Source organism: Betta splendens, chromosome 13 (genome assembly GCF_900634795.4).
Source record: "Betta splendens chromosome 13, fBetSpl5.4, whole genome shotgun sequence".
Lineage (NCBI taxonomy): Eukaryota > Metazoa > Chordata > Actinopteri > Anabantiformes > Osphronemidae > Betta > Betta splendens.
The window spans coordinates 14,896,015-14,917,223 of record NC_040893.2 but is presented as its reverse complement, the minus strand read 5'-3'; the positions used below and the strand labels follow the sequence as shown (position 1 = coordinate 14,917,223).

General features: G+C 44.9%; 2 protein-coding genes across 3 annotated transcripts in view; both read left to right on the top strand.

Moving 5' to 3' along the window:
* Positions 1-1,970, top strand: part of pik3cb (phosphatidylinositol-4,5-bisphosphate 3-kinase, catalytic subunit beta) — a 30,937-nt gene extending 28,967 nt beyond the window's left edge. The window contains exons 23-24 of the mRNA XM_029171156.3: positions 204-336; positions 468-1,970. Of these exons, the coding sequence (XP_029026989.1) occupies positions 204-336; positions 468-605 (271 nt within the window). The 3' untranslated portion in view covers positions 606-1,970. The remainder of the gene's footprint in view (positions 1-203; positions 337-467) is intronic.
* A 3,086-nt stretch (positions 1,971-5,056) lies between these two features.
* On the top strand, positions 5,057-20,478 carry LOC114868056 (period circadian protein homolog 2-like). Of its 2 annotated transcripts, none has more exons than XM_029171370.3 (22): positions 5,057-5,222; positions 8,251-8,811; positions 10,781-10,873; positions 11,124-11,278; positions 11,421-11,542; positions 11,624-11,825; positions 11,938-11,989; positions 13,136-13,278; positions 13,470-13,548; positions 13,634-13,740; positions 13,826-13,979; positions 14,088-14,196; positions 14,277-14,556; positions 14,672-14,828; positions 14,911-15,047; positions 15,169-15,372; positions 15,485-15,730; positions 15,890-16,956; positions 17,062-17,269; positions 17,404-17,635; positions 17,763-17,913; positions 17,999-20,478. In XM_029171370.3, exons 2-22 carry the CDS (start codon positions 8,360-8,362, stop codon positions 18,146-18,148), a joined length of 4,500 nt encoding a protein of 1,499 aa, XP_029027203.1. In that variant the 5' UTR covers positions 5,057-5,222; positions 8,251-8,359; the 3' UTR covers positions 18,149-20,478. The 2 variants fall into 2 exon arrangements, with proteins under 2 accessions (XP_029027203.1, XP_029027202.1); XM_029171369.3 differs by having other exon boundaries at positions 14,669-14,828.
* Positions 20,479-21,209: the final 731 nt, after the last annotated feature.

Genomic DNA, 21,209 nt, shown 5'->3' with positions numbered 1-21,209 from the left:
TCTTACATTGCAGTGTCTTTTGTACTTTCTAGAATGCCACACATTTTGACACAGCATCTACAAATGCACAGTAGTGCAATAGTTTGACATTTTAAGTATGTTCTGCAGACAAAGTAAATGCATTTCACTTTTCAGCCCTTGTTTCACAGTTCAATAAAATGTAACTGGTTTTATTTAATGTATGTCTGTTTGTTGTTGTTTAGTTTCCGCCAGTATTGTGAGCAGGCCTACCTGATTTTGAGAAAAAATGGGAACCTCTTCATCACACTGTTTGCTCTCATGCTGACTGCTGGACTGCCTGAGCTCACGTCAGTTAAAGACATCCAGTACTTAAAGGTATGTCATGCACAAATGCACCACTTGACTCGAAGGCTCTAAATGTCCAGTACCTCTGTTGAAGGCTATAGCTGTTTATAATGAAGGGATTTATTTTACTAATTTGTTTCATTGTATCCTTGGCTCGTCAGGATTCTCTGGCTCTGGGTAAAACGGACGACGAGGCGCTGAAACAGTTCCGCCACAAGTTCGACGAAGCCCTGAGAGAGAGCTGGACGACCAAAGTCAACTGGATGGCCCACAACGTGGCCAAAGACAACCGCTCGTAGAGCAGCTGGGACACATGGACGGTGTGTGTGGGAGGAGACGGCTGTGCCAAGGGGACAGGGTCACATCCACTTACATTTAAAGAAGGGAATCTAGCGGAAAATCCCAAAAGGAGCAGATTCTCCCCTTTATACTGTACATAGAGTAAACCTACTCAAACAGTTCAGCTACCCTGCACACTTGCTGTACGCCTCCTCGCCCTGCATCTGTCTGGCTCAACCTGGGAATCCAAAATCATGGTCTTGAGACATTTCTGTGGAATCGTGGTGGGTGACGTTGCGGGTTTTGCACAGCGGCAGGTGGAGCGCACGCCCAAAGGAAGGGAACAGCATCCTGTGTGCCGTCTGCCTGCTCCACGGGGACGGTCCATGTTCAGTATGGACGAAAGCTTGAAAGGGCGCGATTGGTTTGGCTGTGCCCCAGAACTGCTTCACAGTGGAGCCGGCATAAGTGGTCAATATGGAAAACGTAGACGTGACGAGGTCTCCATGTCTTAAACAATGTGCCCACAGGAAGTGCGTCTTAATGGTCTCGTTCCCGCTGCCTCAACGTGTGCCTGAAAACAGCGGGAAGATTGTATGTTTGTTTTTTTTTTGCCATTTAAGATTTTATCAAGAGACTATGTGCCAGACTACTTTACTAGTCCATAGAGAAGCTGTACGCGAGGGAACCGATGTTGCAGTAGAAGGAAAACCCAGAGACGCCAGTGATCTGTTGAACACTGAAACTGTTTGTTTTTCTTGTTTGTTGTTTTTTTTTTTTATAAGAAAACTTAAGTAGTCTGTTGGTTTGTTTTATTGTTTGTTTCACCTTGAAGTGACAATGTGTATCAAATCAAGAGCATTGTTGGACAAAATTGTAGTTATCACTACCCCATTCCCGCCCCAGGAGAAATGGCTGATGCTTTTAACACGTTAGGACCAAAACAAGAAGCAAATGTTTAGCTATAGTTTTGGAGGTTTTAAGGCTCGGTTTCTGAGTTGAATGTGCGTATGTGCCCTTTAAGTGTATTAGTTTTTATACGAGCAGGTGTGGAAGGAGTCGGGGCCTGTGTGGGCAGGGTTTCTCAGTCTGGACATTACACTGCAAAGCTACATCCTCGTTTCGACGTATGGTGCTCCTCCATCATCTGCGTGTTTGATTTGTGTGCAATATCCAAGTATATGAACAATATCTTATTATGAAAAGAAAAGAAAAAAATCTTTGGGCCAAAGCCTGGAATGGTTGTGTCTTTTTGTGCGCTGCAGCTGTATTTTGCACCACTAGGCTTCACATGTCTCTGACACTGGATATTGTCAAATGTACAGGCTTTTAATGTTTTGCTGGTTTGTTTTCATAGGAGTTTTATTAAAGTTATTTTCCATCGCGCTGTGTTTCCGCCTCTGATCCGTGCAGTTCTCCTGCTGAAGAAGTGAGTTATGACTGTGCACCTACTTAGGGCAACACTGAGGAAGATGAATGAACTGATGAATGTGCATTGATCCCACATCGGGAATATATTTACACTATTCTTGGCTATGTGCAAGAGAGACTAAGATACTAGATTAAATATCAGATGGACTAAAGTTTCTCCTTTTTTTTCCCGACCATCCAAACACAATTTGGTTTTCTGTTTATCTAGTTTAGTTCTACAACTTTGCATCCCTGATATATTAATATACTAAGCTTTGCACAGAAAAATCCAGTGTTTAAAAAAGGCAAAACAATGCTCATTAAAATGGAGAGTTGATAGACTCTGATGAATTTAAAACTACTAAAAACTAAATAAATGGGCACTTGAAATATCTTAACTATTGTAATTAGTTTAAGGGCTTGGTTCCTTTCAATGTTGAATTAATGGCTTATTTGCATATTATTGTGCATGTAACATTGATTGTCAAAGCACTATTTTTTTTTACAAACATTTGAAATTGAATGGTGAGAAATGCGTTTTTCACTATTCTACGAGCCTTTTCTATTTTATGCTTGTATTTAATTTTGCTATAAAGATGCATTTAGACATTGGAACATTAAGATTAAGGCAGATGTGTTGCCAAATGACCTGACTGGAACTGGACATCCTGAAATGAGTCGTGTGTGAGCACAGTGGCTTCTTCTAAAGCTGAATTAAAGCAGGATAAAGGGATCTCGTCAGTGCCACTCTGTTGTAATTATGTGAAGTGCACAAAATAGGTTATTACATCTGTTCGTGTTAACAGTCTCTTCAGCGATCATCCTTTTTTTGACCCTGCTTCTCAAAGCCATAGTTATTGCTCAGTGGGAATCACCTGTTGTTCACCAATTACATAATGTAGGGAGCACGGAAACCGTGTGGAGAATGTAAACGAAGGGGGAAAACTGAAGAGCAGTGGGGAAAAAACCAACATGGCTGAAGTGAGCATCTCCCCGATTAATCCCTGTGCACTCGACCTTTTTCCTCGACTACCTGAAGCAGGTGGCTGTTGTTTCCTGATAAACATTCATGAACAAATCGATGCCTGCATGTAAAAAGCAGGTGTTCATGCGCTGGTCCGAGCCAAGTCGCTGTGCTGTCCTTCCACTCATGTATCTGTGACACTATTTTCCACTCGTTTAACCTCGCTTGCGTTGCTGGCCTACTTTCAGACACTTCATACAGACCACAGAATTTTAAGTAGTGTTTTACATGAATGGAACCCTGACTGTGCGTTTTCTTGCATGTAGTTGCAGCCACTGGTTTGGCAGCATGAGGTATAGATAATTTATACATTGGTTGAATGTATAATGTCCACATTTGAGCGCTGACTTCTTCCAATCGTTTTCTAGCTTTCGTCCGAACATCGAGCACCTATTCACTCCTCACAGTGACCGACGTCTTGACCTAAATCTAAAGGACAATTTTCAACTCTCTCTCTCTCTCTCCAATGGATGAACTACACAGCTCCTCACTCTCACCCAGGGCTGGACACATTGATTTGGTGTCACAGTATTCCATTCATCTTCTGAATGCTTTAATATCATTAACCTGTGAGAGCAGGGCAGCCTCCATGATATCCCCATAAAAATGACAGTGTGCGACAATGCATTTTCACACAGAGGATTTCTGGTTAGATAATCGTGATGGACAAAGCTCCTGGTTTTTACAAATAAGACCACCCACATCATGACTCACGCTTGTTTTGAGATTCCACCCACCAGTGGGATCTCTGCGTCTGCTGTCACAGCCAACGAGTTCGTTGTGAGAAGAGACGACGGGGAAGGGCACGATCTGTGAATCAGTCTCATTTTGAAGTCACATCCACCTACACCTCAATTTTATTATTATTTTCTGGGGGCAGTTGAAATATCTACTTAAGACTTTTTTAATCTAAAAACATGCCAAGAGACCAGGAGCACAGCATTTCGCTCGCACTGTTTTATCACGTAATTCACACATACTTCCTGGATGAATGTGAGCAGGCAGAGGTCAGAGTGGATGGATGGCTCCCAATCGATCTGGTGCGTCAACGACAGGATGTGTTGGTGATTGCTGGTGAGAGCCACCTCGGTGGGTGTGTGCATCCTCCACATTTCTGCACAGATATTAGAAGTTCTTGGCTCGGGAGTGGAAAACGTGGTGTTGTGGCTACCAAGCCAGCATGTGTAAATGACACAACCTCCCAGTGGGGGCCAGTCATGACAGAACGATGAGTAAGCTCTGCTCCATTCAGTAATATCTGCTGAACAAAGGTCCAGACTGGAATAGAAAGAAGCCTCGCCCCTCTCCATATATATAATAAAATCATCAGCCGTCCTTATATAACTAACTGTCATTTTATGTAAGTACCTTTATAAAAACATGTCTGCCTGCATTCGTGATATAAAGTCACCGTATTCCGTATGCGTGCCTTGTGGAGGAAGGGGGGCTCCGTCTGGGTGCAACAACCAATGTGACGCAGCTAACTGTGGAAAAACATGTAGGTTCACCTCCAAAGACTGGAGGTTCAGTCCCTCGCTCACGAACTCACTCTCCGTCCCTGTACTCCGCGTGCTCCAAGTGTCTTTCCTAACAGACATGCGGGGATGACTCAAACCGGCGTGTTTCTAAGTTGTAAAACGTGACGTGGCTTATAAAACGTAATGGGAGTCTTTACTTTAAATAACGATACGTTACAAGTCTAAGTCACAGTAAGTTGCGCGTGTTTTCGTGTGATGTTTGGTCAGGCAACTTGTTTTTTGGTTGTTTTATCCCCAGACAGTTGAATTTATGTAATTTTAAAACTCGATACGCCGTAACTACCGCACTATCGCGCCACGCGATACACACAACATGGGATTCCACGTGCAGTGGAAGGCTTGTTTATATAAAACGACGGACAGCCCTCTGGGCCAATCGGCTCCCGACAGTGTAATTCCGTCACACTCTCCATGGAAACCCGCAGCTTCCAGCCAATTGGGACGTTTTGTGGGTGGAGCCTAAATTCAGGTCGCGCACAGCGCTCGCCGATTCGTTAGTGGGCCAACGCCGGAGACAGTCAGGGAGGTTCCGCAGACTAGTGTGTCAACCCGCTCGAATGCCGACTCCCATTGACGAGTAGTGGAGGTTGTATTTGCAGCTCAGCTTCGCTTTTACTTCATAACGAGGACGTCGGAACCGGAGAGATTTTTCTTCTGCTATACAGGTAGGCGATCCGTAAGTTGGATCTGTAATTTATAGAAAGAACGACTAAATAAGCTCAAAAATAAGTTGCATAACGGAATTCAAAGTGCGCATGCGCGGAGATTGTGCTTGCTCTACTTATTGTACTTTTAAACGCTTTAAATGCCGGTTTCGTTTTTTTTAGTCACACGTACCGACGGGAAAATGTTCGCTTTTGTCAACCGGTACCGGTGTGGCCCAGTGACAGCAGCTGTGTGGCGGATATTTAGCGATACCCTTACTTTTACATAACTGTGTCAGTGTACCGTGCAGTGGATTGCAGGTCAACGTGTGTGTGGATTTTGAATAGCAGGTCAATGGGGGAAGGGACGTTTGCTCCCATTACTAAGTCATTTTACTGTAATTTCTTGACGTTTAACCGAAATCTAATTTCTCTATGAAATGTAACGTATATTGTAATGCGATCCGTGACGTGGAGGAAATAAGCCAGGGTTCAGAATGTACCTTTCCAAGTCAGCTTCTTTGGCCACTAGCAGCAGTGCCTTATTTTCACAAGTATTACCTGGGAAAATGGTTGTATTTAACAATATAACGTCAAATACGATTAATCTGGTGTTGATCATACGTGAATTGTATTTTACGAGAAAAATAGGTTTAATTCTAGCATATTGTTATTTGGAGGCCTGCCATTCACACAGAGAACTATCAGACTAAACCTGTGGATATCTAGCTGACATCCATTATGTCACTATACACTGCTCAAATAATACATATGATCTGCATTTTTATGCCGGAGTTCGTTAGATGACCGCAGATCTCAAGCTGATTTAGACTAATAATTGTGGCAAACACGTCGCCTCCATATGACCACACTAAGAGCAACAGGGCATTTTCCTGAAGTTAGGAATCGGTGATCATTGTGTCATCAGAAGATTTATATAAGTCTAGTCTAATGGATGATGTTTTACACCTGAGCTAATGCATTTTTACTGATCCATGGTTATTGAAATGCATATTGTCTGAAAACTCTACTCTACAATGGTCTTTTTACTGCAAATTGTCTTTTTAATAAACTGCTTAAGCCTAAATGAAAAGGAGTTACTCCTAAATAATGCCAGCACATGTTCAATACCTCTGCAGTCATTCTGTTTTCTTCCCAGAGAACTGGATTTATGTTATTTACTGTGTTTAATTGGATTGTTTGAAACTGTTTAATTCAATATAATGTGTCCTATGTTTACCTATACGGGTCTATTTCATAAGACAGAGTAACTCAAGAATCAGCTTCAGAGTAGGTGGACACAAGTGAAAGCGTGTGCTTTATGAAACAGGGCTATGACTGCTTTTTCAAACAGCCATATCCATGTGACTGGAGCAGCAGTTGTATAATGCCTGAGATCTGTGCTAGTGTGCTGGGTGTAGCAGCGCCCTGAGCTGCAAGCAGAGGGAGTACAGTTTCATTATGTCATTGTTATGTGCTTTATTGAGAGTTACATGTTTGAGTGCATGTATCTGGAAGGGGGTTGTACATTTTCAGGAAACACGGCTCAATATTTTATCGTAAAAGTTACGTAGGGATCGGTTTCTGCCCAATTTCTTATCCACACTACATGTTCTCTTCAATCATATTTGCTGTCACAGTTTTAGATCTGGTTGAACTGGTTGTGAGTTAGGACATAAGCGTGTTCTCGTGTAAGAATATGAGGACTAAAAAAAACATGTAAAATACTTTGACATAGTCTGCCAAAAGTTCATTTACATTTATTCTGTTTTAAAATATTTAATAGTTGCTAATATTGGCTGTTCAAGTACTAATACCCTATCAAACACAGTTACCACAGTCTTTAACAAGCTAGATGAGTAGTAGTAGTAAATATTAATTGCTTTGTGTTGCATTTCTAGTTTTTGGATTTTATGTAACAGTTCTATGATATAAGCTTAAACAGACAGAATCAAGCAATTTTTAACCTCCTCTTTGCAAAAAGAAACAATTAACTCCACCATGTGTTGACACAATTGTACAGTAACTTGCTCCTAACCCTTTGCTGATTGGCTGACAGCTTCTAACTTGGCTCTCTTCTGATTGGTCACTTGCCGCAGCCAATAGAAAGTCCCCTGAGAAGACTTGGCTACTTTCTCAGTTAAACTCTACACTGGGTCACTTCCTAAGGTGGCAGTGAATGTGTGGGTGGAAAGTCTGGTAGATCCTTCTCTGAATAATTAAAACATAAAAAAGTCCCGGAAACTTTGAAGAGTTATGTAAAACTGCTTATGTAAAAGAGTGAAGAATAGACATGTTGCTGAATGTGCACACTTGTATAAATAGATGCAGCCTCATCGTGTAGCGCTTGCAGTAAAACTGAAATATTTCTGGTCCGGCTTTAGTACCTGTTGCCAGAACATTCCCATTCAAGCCTTAATAGACATAAATATCCTACTGCTGTTCGGCTGTGGAGGATGAAGGAAGAGGTGGAGGAGGAAAAGGTGGAGGAGCCTGCAGGCATGACAAAAACAGTCGTTCTTTCATATTTAGCAGTTTTTACAAACCATTTCAACACCCCCTAAAGCATTTGAATATTCTTATCTAATTCTGCATTGCCAGAGGGAAGATTGTTCACAGCAAGTGGGCTCGTGTTACTTACAGTGCCGCCAGATGTTGTTTACCCAAATGTATGGGGAATACATTGTTGTGATACAAGATAAATTTTACCTTTCACAGCTTTTTTTATTGTTGGTTCGAGGACGCCGCACTGTTACATAAGGCTAAGATGATTTTATTTGGCCGTAAGTGAGCACAGACAATGCATCAACACATCTGCTAGTTTGGGAGCCGTCAACTTGGCATTAATCATAATTCCGCCAGGGCTGTTTTCTCCCCAGAGACTGGTTGTCAATCTCCTCTCCTACCTGTTTATTAGAAAATATGCAGAGGCGGCGTGAACAGCAGAAATGATTTTAAATGCTTTCCAACGTCCAACTTTTTTGTCTTTTATTATTGATTTTCTTTTTGTGCACTATTTAAGTAATTTTACTTTATCTTCTTTCCTCAGACTATTTTCATCCTTTGAGGTATCTCTGTGCCAGGCACCTTTGGAAGCCTGGGTCATTGTCATGTGGAAGATAACTTGATCGTGCATCCGTTACCCTGTGGCTCATCACATGTCTGAGGACGCCGGTCCAAAGCATTACCTGTACTCAACCCTAAAAGGGCGCGAACAGAACCGGGAAAGGGAAGGCTTCCAGGTGGAGCAAGAGGAGGCTTCTCCCTGTGGCACAATTCGCCAATATCGCCGCATGGCCAGCGGTTACAGCGAGGGTTGTGGGGGCGGGGATGGGGTCGAACTGGAACCAGAGTTGGGATTGGCCTCTGAGGGCAGCGACAGCAGCCACGAGCATCCGGCATCGCTGGGCTCCCACGACGACAGGAAACGTCCACGACCACAGCTACACGAGGACGTAGAGATGGGTGGCAGCGGCTCGAGTGGGAGTGGGACCGAGTCCCACGGCAACGAGTCGCACGGCAACGAGTCCCATGGCAATGAGTCTGTGGGCAGCTCAAATGGAAATGGCAAAGACTCAGCTCTGATGGAGTCTTCAGGGAGCAACAAGAGGTGAGGGCACATTAAATTCACCAAATCATAGTTAAGTTTTTTTTTTTCCTCACCGCCATGGGGGAGCAGACCATCTAGGTCATGGAAGTAGGGTTCATTAAATGTAATAGAAGGGCCATTTTCTCCTTGGTGAGTCACTGGTAGTGTGAGCCTTCAATGCAAGAAGAAAAGGTGTCTCTAGAAAGTCGGTGTTATGGCGGTCATCATGCAGGTGTCAAGAGTCATCACATGTAGAAAGTCACCAGACAGTGTTTGCTCTGAGGAGCTAATAATTACAGGATACATATAAGCATGCTGTGTTGTTGTAATTTGCTTCTCCCCATTATTATTGATTGACCTAAAGCAATTTATAGATTCTAGGTTCAAATTACTTGACCCTCAACATCTGTCCGCCTCCTGCTTGCTTAGCATTTTATGCATGAAACACAAATGATCGGGACTGTACGGTGATTTAACTGACAGCAGCCGGATAAATCAAGGCCACTTCACACATCCACCAGGGAGGCCACAGTTTTGGCCCTGGCTGGGGGTGGAAGGGGTGCTTGGAGGTGATTCTATCTACACACCTTCTCTTTCCATATGCCCCCTAATGAGCCTATCCAGGCAGGGGTGGAAAGAAACTGACCCAGAGGATGCATTTGTGTCCTTAACTGACTTCTCTCAAACTAAATGAGGCTTAGAAGTGAAACATTTTGACCTTTAGAAGAAAGACAAGTGGCTGCCGTGACTCAACCTACTGATAACCTAACCTGGTTTGAGTGTCTTCACATCTCCACAAGGAGTTGATTTGAGCATTTTAACAATCTAATTACTGTAAAGTCCTGAAAGTGGCGCTTCATGCATAGACTTAGTCCTAAGGAAGTATAGCTGAGGTGTACGTAAAGACCTGACCTTTAGATTCTCAGTCGTCCATGTTAGGTTATGTAAAAGTCTCATTATCCAATGCAAACATTACAGTTAAAGACCTGATGGTGCTTTTCTTTACGTATGTGTTAACGTATGTGTTGATAACGACAACCAGGAACTAGCTTGAGTAAAACACCTGCAACTCAGGACTTTCTGTCACAATGGCTGAACTTGTATCTTATCGGTTAATGAGGTGTTTGAGAGCCAAGGTTAGCAAAGGGCAGGGTGAGGGGAAAGTCTGGGCTTAATGAAAGGAACGTGAGGGAAATGTGTGCGATAACCTTACACTGCCACTGTTACCACACTACTACCATTTGCTCGTTTTCATTTAGTTTGCTGGTTATTTACAAAAGCAAGAAAACACAGGGCTGATGAGCAAACAAGTTCATTTGAAGCCCTGCCTGCAGTGGAAATATCTTGACGAAGATCAAAGTGTGGCTGCAAAGCAAACAATTACTGAGGCTTTGTGCTTGGGCCTTTCAACAGCCTGCTGCTGCCTGGAAACGTAGTGCAGAAGCTGCACGCGCTCGGTTGACCAGACAGAGAACGCGTGGTTTCTGATGTGTAGATTCTTACCAGCCTGTTACCTCAACCTAGGAGTTTCTGATAAAACGCTGATGCATGACACGCGCAGTACTTCCATGTACAAGCGGCTTTGTTCAACACCATAGAAACATCAGTCTTTGCTGTAGCCAGGTAGCAGGTACGTGTAGGCTTCAGAACTGGAAAATAAATGTTCTGTTTAATTTACGCAAAGTGCTCAGTGTTAGAAAAATCTGCCTCAAACAGCTTTTGGACAAGTTAGAACCCAACCTTCTTTTTCATCTCCAAATCAATGTAATTATGTCATTTTCTGTCTACTCCAATGTTGTTCACCAAAGTCAATCAAAACGGTTTAAAGCCCAGCGTTTTAGCTGAAGGTGTGTTGTCGCCACAGCCTTGTTCAAACAGTGTGTTTGCAGAGTTGTGCTCAGGACCTGGACTCTCTCGCTGTGTTTTGTCTAACCCTTTTGTTTTGGTGATGTGGTTGCTTTTTTTCAACACGGCATGTTGTGTTTTACAGCTCAAATTCTCACAGCCCGTCACCGCCAAGCAGCTCCAACGCCTTCAGTCTGGTGAGCTCCGAGCAGGACAACCCTTCAACCAGCGGCTGCAGGTCAGTATAGTTTAATTGATACATGTAGAATACTTATACTTCTTATTTTATGTGCATCCAGCAGTAAAATGTTGTGATAGTTGCATAAGAGAAAAGTGTTACTTAATCGCTATCCTGTTACGTTGTTACTGCTGCTACCTGCTCCCATTCTACTGGCCAAGGCAGAAACCTATACGTCCTAGAGTGTGTCTGTGTTGGTGAGACCTTGTATTTCTGACCCATGTGTCTCCGTGTCCTGCACACCCTGCAGCAGTGAACAGTCCGCCAAAGCCAAGACACAGAAGGAGCTCTTTAAGACCCTCAAGGAGCTGAAGATGCACTTGCCGTCTGAGAAGAGGAGCAAGGGCAAATCCAGCACCGTCAATACGCTGAAATACGCGTTGCGATGTGTCAAACAAGTGAAAGGTAAACTTTACATGACTCCTCCCTTCTTCCCTGTTGATGCATTTCAGTATCATTAATGAATGTTGCACTTGGAAATACCGACATTTCAGGGATCAATTAAGACCAATCTGGAACATTTCACTTATGGGGGTTTGTTTTGCAGCCAATGAGGATTACTACCAGATGCTGATGACCAATGACAATCAGCCGCCAGGGTTTGATGTATCGTCCTACACCATTGAGGAAATCAACAGCATCACCTCTGAGTACACCCTCAAAAACACTGTAAGGACGACTAAACTTCACATCACAATAAACATTAATGAAAGTTCATCACTTTTAACATTTCTCTGTTTTTACCTGTAGGATATATTTGCTGTAGCTGTGTCACTCATCACGGGGAAGATTGTGTACATCTCAGACCAGGCAGCATCCATCTTGAACTGCAAGCGAGAAGTCTTCAATAATGCCAAGTTTGTGGAGTTCCTAACCCCTCAGGACGTCAGCGTGTTCTACAGCTTCACCACGCTCTATCGCCTGCCTTCCTGGAGCATGTGTACAGGCGCAGGTACCAGCTATTTCTAGATTAAAAACGCACTGCTTTCCAAGCATCACTGAACCGTGTTTAGGTAGTAGCTGGTACATTAGCTGATTCTTCCTTTTGTTTTTTTGATATTTAGAGTTGTCTCCCACAGAGTGCATGCAGGAGAAATCCTTCTTTTGCCGCATCAGGTGAGTGACCACAGCCGGCTTCTTCTCTGATCCACAGTTACCTGCTAAAACGGGCCACTGAGTCAGCACAGAGTTGCTGAGCAGATGTAAAGATAACTGAGATGTAGGAGGAAGTTATCAGCTTTTAAACGACATTGCCATCTAGTGGTCAGACAAGGTACTACAGTTACCAATTGACATAAAAGACTTCTGGTTATTTGGTATAATGATAATAAAAAACTATGAATAACAAATTTTTTTGATCTCAATTGCATCATTATTACTATGGATCAATTTTAATATTAATAAATGTATATGTATCGTATGTCTTTATTGGGTAAGGCACACTTTTTGGGCAGCACTACATGGAACAAATTCAGAGACAGTTACAAGGACATTAATCAGCTAGAAAATTTTGTCATTTTGTGGGGAATCGCTTTTTAAAATTAAACTCCCAATTTGGTGTTAATGTGTTTAATAAGCAAATGGCCGCTCTAAAATAATCAAAATAATCCTGTCTTTGAGAAACAACCGGTTGCACAGACTTTCAAGTACTGCAGAGCCAAAATAAGTGCTGCTTATTGCTGCATCATCAGCTTATCTCTGAAAATGTAACTAATCTGCTCAGCACAATTCCTCAATTCCACTTCCAGCCTGTCCCTCAGCCAGCAGTGGGTGCCAGGACTGTGGCAACAGGTGCCCCCATTGCTAAACTCTCCCCCCTGAAAATAACCAAATGATTATAGGCTTGGAGATTTAACCCCACTAATTATAAAACCAGTTGAGAAATTAATTAGCAAGCACACATTAACCAGCAGAGAACTTTTGGCTGAGCAATGATAGAAACCTTTCATGATCCCGTGGTGAATGAATAATAATTCTCTGAATCGTTCTTTGAGCTTAAACCCGCTGTGCAAAAACAGTGACTGTGTTTTCAGACTGCAAAGAGCAAGTTTCAGGTTGACAGTACCTTGATAACATCAACATACAGAACTACAAGTGTCTTTGATTTAACTCTCTCTGTGTTAGAAGAATAACAGGATATACATCAAAGGGTACAGTGTTTAAATAGGGCATACTTCTACTGATAGATTGTGCTCCACTTCACAGGAATTGTAGAAGTTTTAATGTTCCTGTACTGTAACGGTGTGTGTCTGTGTGTTTTAGCGGTGGGAAGGAGCGCGACGGGAATCTCCAGTACTACCCCTTCCGTATGACTCCGTACCTGATGAAAGTCCAGGATGCTGAGCTGGGTGAGGAGCAGTTCTGCTGCCTCCTTCTGGCAGAGAGGGTCCACTCAGGATATGAAGGTGAGAACTGAGACCGCAGGCTTAAAACAAAGGTTAAGTGTTCATTTTACTACACAGTAAAACCATGAAGCATGTAGCACATTCATTTATATCACAGGAAACTGCTATTGTTTATAATCTTAAATAGTTGTGATGGGATGAAACCATAACTGGGAAGTTTGAACTCATGTGCTCTGCTCCTCTCCCATCAGCACCCAGGATCCCTCCTGACAAACGCATTTTCACTACAACACACACACCCAACTGTGTGTTCCAGGATGTGGATGAGAGGTGAGTGGACCCACAGTTCGTCGATGTCATATTGTTTGTGACTTTAAATCCGTGAAAGCAAAACCATGTTCCGTTTGTCTATTAGGGCCGTTCCTTTGTTGGGTTACCTCCCCCAGGACCTCATTGGTACCCCTGTGTTGCTTAATCTGCATCCAAGCGACAGACCCTTAATGCTGGCAGTGCATCGCAAGAGTAAGCATCTGTCGTTCACCTGATGTGCAAGTTGATGTTGCTCAGCTCTTTGTCTCCCTCACACTGTACTCTCTGCTCGCAACAGTCCTGCAGTACGCTGGTCAGCCGTTTGACCACTCCTCGATCCGCTTCTGTGCCAGAAACGGCGAATACATTACCATCGACACCAGCTGGTCAAGTTTTGTTAACCCCTGGAGTCGCAAGGTCTCGTTTGTCATCGGGAGACACAAAGTTCGCATGTGAGTAAAGCCAGTGATATGTTTAATAATATGGAGTCATAAGAAATAGTGTGTTGGAATATCTGTCACTTTAAACACGCTGGATGACTCGTGTCTTTGTTTTCTCAGGGGTCCTGTGAATGAAGATGTCTTTGCTGCCCCTGCGTTCCATGGAGGGAAGATCATGGACTCAGACATCCAGGAAATCAGTGAACAGATCCACAGGCTGCTACTTCAAGTACGAATGCACACACTTGCAGCATCAGATTGCATTTATTTAGTCATTTGTTAGGTTTGTAACAAGCGTCCTCTCCGCAGCCGGTCCACAACATGGGCTCCAGCGGCTACGGTAGCCACGGCAGCAACGGCTCCCATGAGCAGCCGGTGAGCATGGGTTCATCCAGTGAGAGCAACGCGAACGTGACGGCAGGGAACACGGCAGAGGAGACCGGCAAGGCCAAGCCTGCCAGGACCTTCCAGGAGATTTGTAAAGGCGTCCACATGCTGAAGAACCAGGACTCCCAGCTCTGCCTGCGCTCTCCTTCCCCTTCGCCCTCTCCGTCGCCATACAAGGCCGAGCACAAGAAGACCAGTGATGGTGAGTGCACACCTTGGTCAAAATGTTCATTACAGGACATACTATGTATACTAGTATTGTTAGTATTGGCCAGTCAAAATAATTTCCTCACATATGGTGAAATGTGTCCTAGCAGCAGTAACAGCCCAGAAGAGTTCAGCCGCGCGCCTCAAGGACTCTGCACCTGCTGCACACGTCAGAGACAGTACTGCAGCCACTATGGAGGACTTCACCTGCAAAGATCAGACGGTCTGCTCCTACCAGCAGATCAGCTGCCTTGACAGTGTTATAAGGTATGGGTGTGTCTGTTTGCATGTGCTCATTAATAGTTATGCTTACGAGAACTGTTGGGTGTGACGGCTCTGTGTTTCACAGGTATCTGGAGAGTTGTAACATCCCCATTACAGTGAAGAGGAAGTACCAGTTCTCCTCAAACACCACCTCCTCCAATTCAGATGATGACAAGAAGGGCTCCGAGGATGGCATTCAAATGTCCCAGGATACAAGCACAGGCATGGACATGTTATCCATCATTATAACACTGATACAGATTAGATATAGCCCTCGGTTGCTGATATTGAGGATTTGACTTGAGATCACCCGATCTAACCGGTCGTCTCTCCACTTATGCAGATGCTTTGATGTTAGATGCCCAGCCAGGCCTGTCAAACATGAAAGCACCGAAGAAGCCTCCATCTGGGGCTGCTGTGGTGGGAGCACCGCGGGCCCCCCTCACTCTGCCCAGCAAGGCTGAGAGTGTGGTGTCCATCACCTCCCAGTGCAGCTACAGCAGCACCATTGTCCACGTGGGAGACAAGAAGCCTCAGCCCGAATCAGGTGAGTTTCTGGTGCGCAGAAATACGCTTGAAATCGATTCAGTGAATGTGTCATCCGTCTGCTATAGGATATTCAGTTTGATGGATGTTTGTGTCTATGATTTATTCTACAGAGATAATTGAGGATGTAGCAGAAAGCCCGGCGCCCCCAGCGCTCCCTGTCAGCGTGGTTTCTCCGCCCAGCCAAGAAAAGGAGGCCTACAAGAGACTGGGACTGACCAAACAGGTTCTGGCTGCACACACCCAGAAGGAGGAGCAGGCCTTCCTGAACCGGTGCCGAGAGCTGCACAACGCCAGGTCCTTTCAGAAGGATTGCTCCACGTATCTTCATAAGCAGAGAGTTCCAGGCAACACGGAAGGTACGTAAATAGCCATGGGTCAAGTCAGTGCGATATTAAAGAGAAGACAAAAATAGTTTATTCTTACACATAATCAAAGCCATAAAATGTTTACAGTAAACTAACTGCTTATAAATTACTGATTAGGTGGTTAACAATGTTCTCCCTGTATCTTCCCAGAATTGTCTGGCCTACGAGGTGCTGCCAAACAGGACACCAGGAGGCCTGAGACTACTGCCAAGAAGGGCAACCGCAACCGGAAGTCCAAGAAGCCGCGAATGAAGCATCCTGATTCGTCGGACAGCGCCGTGTCCAACCGCAAACCCCGGCCGCCCCTCCAGGGTCTCAACCAAACCTCCTGGTCCCCCTCAGAAGCCTCCCAGTCAACATTTAACGTCTCCTACCCCGCCATGGTGCCTGCATACCCACTCTACCCCCCGGCCCCTGCTGCCTCAGCTCAGGCCCCCCGCCCGGACCCCTCGCTGCCCACAGGCTTCGCCGAGGGTCAAAGCTCCCAAGCCCCACCTACCGCCACGCCGTTCCCTGCGCCCATCGTCACACCAGTGGTGGCTCTGGTACTGCCAAATTACCTCTTTCCCCAGATCGGTCAGCTGGCAGCTGCTCCTAGACCAGGGTTCTTCCCTGAGCAGACCCCGGCACAACCTGCATATACTGCCCCGCAGCCTTTTCAGGCCCCACAGCCAGCCTTTACCATGCAAACGCAACCCTTCACTGGCCAACAGGCGTTTCCAGTGCAGCCTGCCTTTACCCCCCAGCAACCATTCCAAGCTGCTCAGACCCCGTTCACTACCCAGCAACCTTTCCAGACCCCACAGACTGCCTACACCGCACAGCAGCCATTTGCTACTCAGCCTTCTTTCCCAGTGCAGACTCAGTTTGTAACTCAAGCTCCTTATCCAGCCCAGCCTTTTCCCTACACTCTTGCCCCCGAACCTTCCAAAACTCCAGCCACGGAGCACAGAGAAGGGGCGGCATCACGCTCCTCCACGCCGGTCTCTGGGGCACGGGACCCGGCGACGTCGCCGCCCCTGTTTGAGTCCCGGTGCAGCTCGCCTTTGCAGCTCAACCTGCTGAGCATGGAGGAGGGTCAGCGCTCGGTGGAGCGTCAGGACAACACGGCGCCCCCCGCTGGTGCACAGGGGAACAGCACGGCAGCAGTGTCAGGAGGAGTGGGAGCAGCAGAGGAGAAGAATGGAGGCACAACCATGAGTGAAAACCACCAACAGGTGAGAGTCAGTAGTAGTGTAAGACACCATCACCTACACCTGAAGCACGCTGCAACGTACCAGGGAGAGAGTTTGCCTCTGATGGTTTTCTTCCTTATGTTCCAGGTGGAGTCTCCAGGAGACGGGGCTCACAGTGATGGTAACTCCTCCTCCTGTGACCTCCTGGACATCCTGCTGCAGGAGCAGGAGGACTCTCACTCCGGCACGGGCTCGGCTACCTCTGGCTCCATGGGCTCGGGTTCGGGCTCGCGATCAGGTTCTGGCTGCAACGGCTGTGGTACCTCAGCAAGTGGCGCTTCTGGCAGCAGAACTGGTCAGTGAAGGGACATTACGACTAGACATGAGCATTTCTGACAAGGATATAACCTGAAATTAAACTTGTGTTGAAAACCATTCAGCATTTTCTATAAATTTTATATTTTGTGTGTACCCTGTCATTGTTTACAGGGAGTAGCAACACCAGCAAGTACTTTGGCAGCGTTGACTCTCTGGAACATGACCCGAAGGCCAAAGCCAAGTCAAGAGGGGAAGGAGGATCGGAAGGCAGCCAGTTGCAAGCCAAAGTCACAGCTCAAGGGGAGGGAGAGCATTTCATTAAATATGTTCTCCAAGAACCCCTCTGGCTGCTGATGGCCAATACAGATGACAAGGTCATGATGACGTATCAGATGCCATCCAGGTCAGTCAATGATTAGGATCACGTATTATTGTGGCAGTGGAAATCCTTAACAGTATTTTTTTAGAGCTAAAGTCTAAATTGAAAATCGGATAAAAGTTATCTTTTATGTCTGCTTCGTGACAAACAGGGACATTCAGAAGGTTCTGCGAGAAGACAAGGAGAGACTGAGACAAATGCAGAAGAGCCAACCTCACTTCACCTCAGAGCAGCGACGGGAGCTGGTGGAGGAGCACCCGTGGATGCGGAGGGGAGGCCTGCCCGCTGCCATCAATGTAAAGGTGAGGAACACAGGTCTGGGTTGACAGAACAGATACCGTCCTCCACCAGCTGGCAGTGGTTAACGCGTCCTACGTCTGTGTGCAGGAGTGCGTGTACTGTGAGGATGCGGCGCCCATCGAGGAGGACCTGCCAGACATGGACATGGGCGACCTGGGTGAGGAGCTGGGCCAAGCGGGTCAGAACGCCCAGAGCCAATCAAAGGAGTCGCAGCCTCAACCAAGCTCTGGCTCCTGAATTCACACGCCGTCAGGGAACTGACCAGATGTTGAACCTGATCATATACACACACGCGTAGACACTCTGACTGTGAGACAGACAGTTGTGTGCCTGACCAACCTCAGATTCATACAAATACACAACAAGCAGATTTCTTTTGCCATTGTGACGCCTATGAGGATGTGCTGTTGGCGTATTCATCCGTGTCTCTTGGGCACAGGACTGCTGCTGAAGTGCATTTCTTTATATGCCCACACGGGGGCAGTACTGTGCATATGACCCTCATGTAGCACCTTTGCCAGCACATGCACAGACTGAATGAACTGGACGAAGCCCGTGAGGTTCTACAACCTTTGACCTCTGTGATTTTATTTTATTTTTTTGTTTGTTTTTCATTCTTCTTAACTTAAAGTGTTTTACCAATTATGCTGTCTTTCAGTCAAACATTGTACATGTTTATATCAAGAAACCCAGCATTGATGTTCAAAAACTCTGCTGCTCTGATGACAGACGTTTGTGTTCAGGCCCCACAGATGTGTTTTCCTTTCAAGAGCTTTGTAGATTAGTTGCGATGTTTGAAGAGCAGGGACTCGTACGTCTGTGTCCTGGGTGAGTTTTTCCCTCCACTCTCCGAGATGTGAGTATGTGCAGTGTGTAGGTACAGGGCAGTGGCAGCGCGCGCCTCAGCGGGCATCAGGATGACGTGACTGATTGTTTATCTGCTCAAAAATGACAATCTAACACGTAGTGTCAGCTATTACATTACATGTACCATATTTATTTTGTCAGAGAATATATGTACACTTTTTTTCAACTTAGGTCCATTCAGTGTAAACGACAATCACTTTTACGTTCTATTATTGTCACTTCAGTCAGGAACTATAAACTGGAGCTGTCATGTCCTTCGAAGCGAAGGCCTCCTTGACGCTGCACCGGTGCTATGAGGAGGTGGACATCACAGATTAAGAGGCTGCTGATTTTTATTATATGAAGCGTCGCATTAACGCACACAGTGCAGTTCAGAGGGTGCAAATCAAGTCAGATTTTTATTTAGAGTAATTGGATCATTTATATTTGACTTTGCAGTTTATTTCTGTAACAAAACAAGTGTTCTCCTTTTTTTTCTTTTTTTTTTTTAAATAAAGTTAGGTCTTTATAAAATACAGAACATTTCTTAAATTGTTGTAATACTCATTTTCTGTCAGTGAGGTGCAGCTGTTACTCAAGGTGATTTTTAGAACAACCGTTGTCAGATATATGTCATTGCTTGTTTTCTTACACATCTGTTTTTCTGGATTCAGAGATCTAATTTAGCACATCTTGACCTCTTGCTTTTACAATGCTTGCATGTTTTAGGCATCGAAGGGACGACATCCATCGTGTTTGTGCACCAGTATGGATAATGTAGTACTGTGAAGGCTGTTACTCAGAGTGATGCGCAACACTGAGGTCAATATTCAGCATCAGCACTGAGCTATGGTGGAAAACAGCACAATAATTGTAGCAAATAATGGGACCACGTTGCAGCAGTTAGTAACTGTGTAGCCCAGTAACCTGGATGGCACAGCTGATGGTGACATACTGTACGGCCGACGACACATGAAGTGCTCGAGAGACTGTGATCCATATTGGCTCTTTATAGTTAATGATATAAAGTGTGTGAGAATGGGGAACAACTTTGGTGCTAATACAGGGAACTGTTGGGCCCGGGCTTGTGAATGTACCACAGACTGGACCAAGAGCATCTCTCTGGCTTAGTTTTCATAGCTTTCTGTTTTTGTTTTTTTTTTTTAATTCACTTCTCGCACTTTTTAATTGCTCTATTTTTCTATTTCATTTCTTCTGTGTTGTTATTTTATTTATTTGTCAGAGCTTTGGCGTGTCAGTGTGGCATGGACCCAACAGTACATAAGTTTCAGTTTACGTTACTGTACTCGTAGCTGGTGTGAACACGTCTGACGAACCTCGCGGTCAGACGTGTGAAGTGATTCCAGTGACTTTACCAACGAATGCTTAGAGGGGGACAGGTGTCTGTCGCCACGGCAACTGCAGCCTATCTGTTTCTGTGCAGAGTATGTTATTAACAGCGGCCTCCAACACTCACCTGTGTAAACCTGAAGGTCCCACAAAGCGGATCTGTTCCCACCGGTTTGATGCTGGAGGCGTCCTGATCTGTAAACGCTTACACAGCACTGGCTGATGTCGTGTTATGTCATGTAAATTAGTTTTATTGCCACTATATTATATTATATTATATTATAACTAGCACACTTCTGTGCATTTTTGTAGATAAGATGTGTTGTTTGAGACATGGAAACAATGTTGTAATAAAACTACACAAACATAAACGTCACGACTCGTTTGTGCGTCAGCGGTTGCATACATTAAGTACCAGAGCCTAATTTTGCATTGTGCAGGACTGAAAGGATGAACAAGCATTTCTAATGGTAACACAGACAGGGCCGTAAGCTGTATCATCAGTTTGAATAGCTGACACCCCTCAGCGCCCAGCAGAACCATCTGTGCTGTTTCCTCACACCGTCCTTTCTCTCATAAAAGTCTGAAACTAGTCTCTAAAGATTCTAACCGTGATTAAAATTCAATAAGTTTCATTTTACAAGCAAAGGTTCAAAGAAAATTGAATGAATGTTGGAGACATTTCATGAGGCCAATATGAACGTGCTGCTGCTGCTGTGGAGTGAGACAGTTGAGAGGCACCGGGAGAGCGCGGATCCCCAGGGATCTGTGTCAGTGCCATATGTTCACCGCCGTTGAATCCCTCTCACGCCAACTGTTGCATTTCTCTAACCTTTGACCTCAGAATTTGTACGCACAGTCCCGAAGCTGGAGCTGATGCAGCTGGATAAGAAACGTCCTTCCTCCCGTCGGACTCCTTTCTGAAGCTAAATGCGGTCCTTCAATCATTTGACCTGTCGCGTGTCATCTGCCATATTCAGTTTGCTTCATAGTAACACTCAAGGATTTGTTTAAGAAAAAAAAGTCATTGATTTACTCAGCCTCGTGTTGCGTTGAGCAGATAGAATTGGAATTAACTGTAATTGAGTTTGGCTTTGTGTTC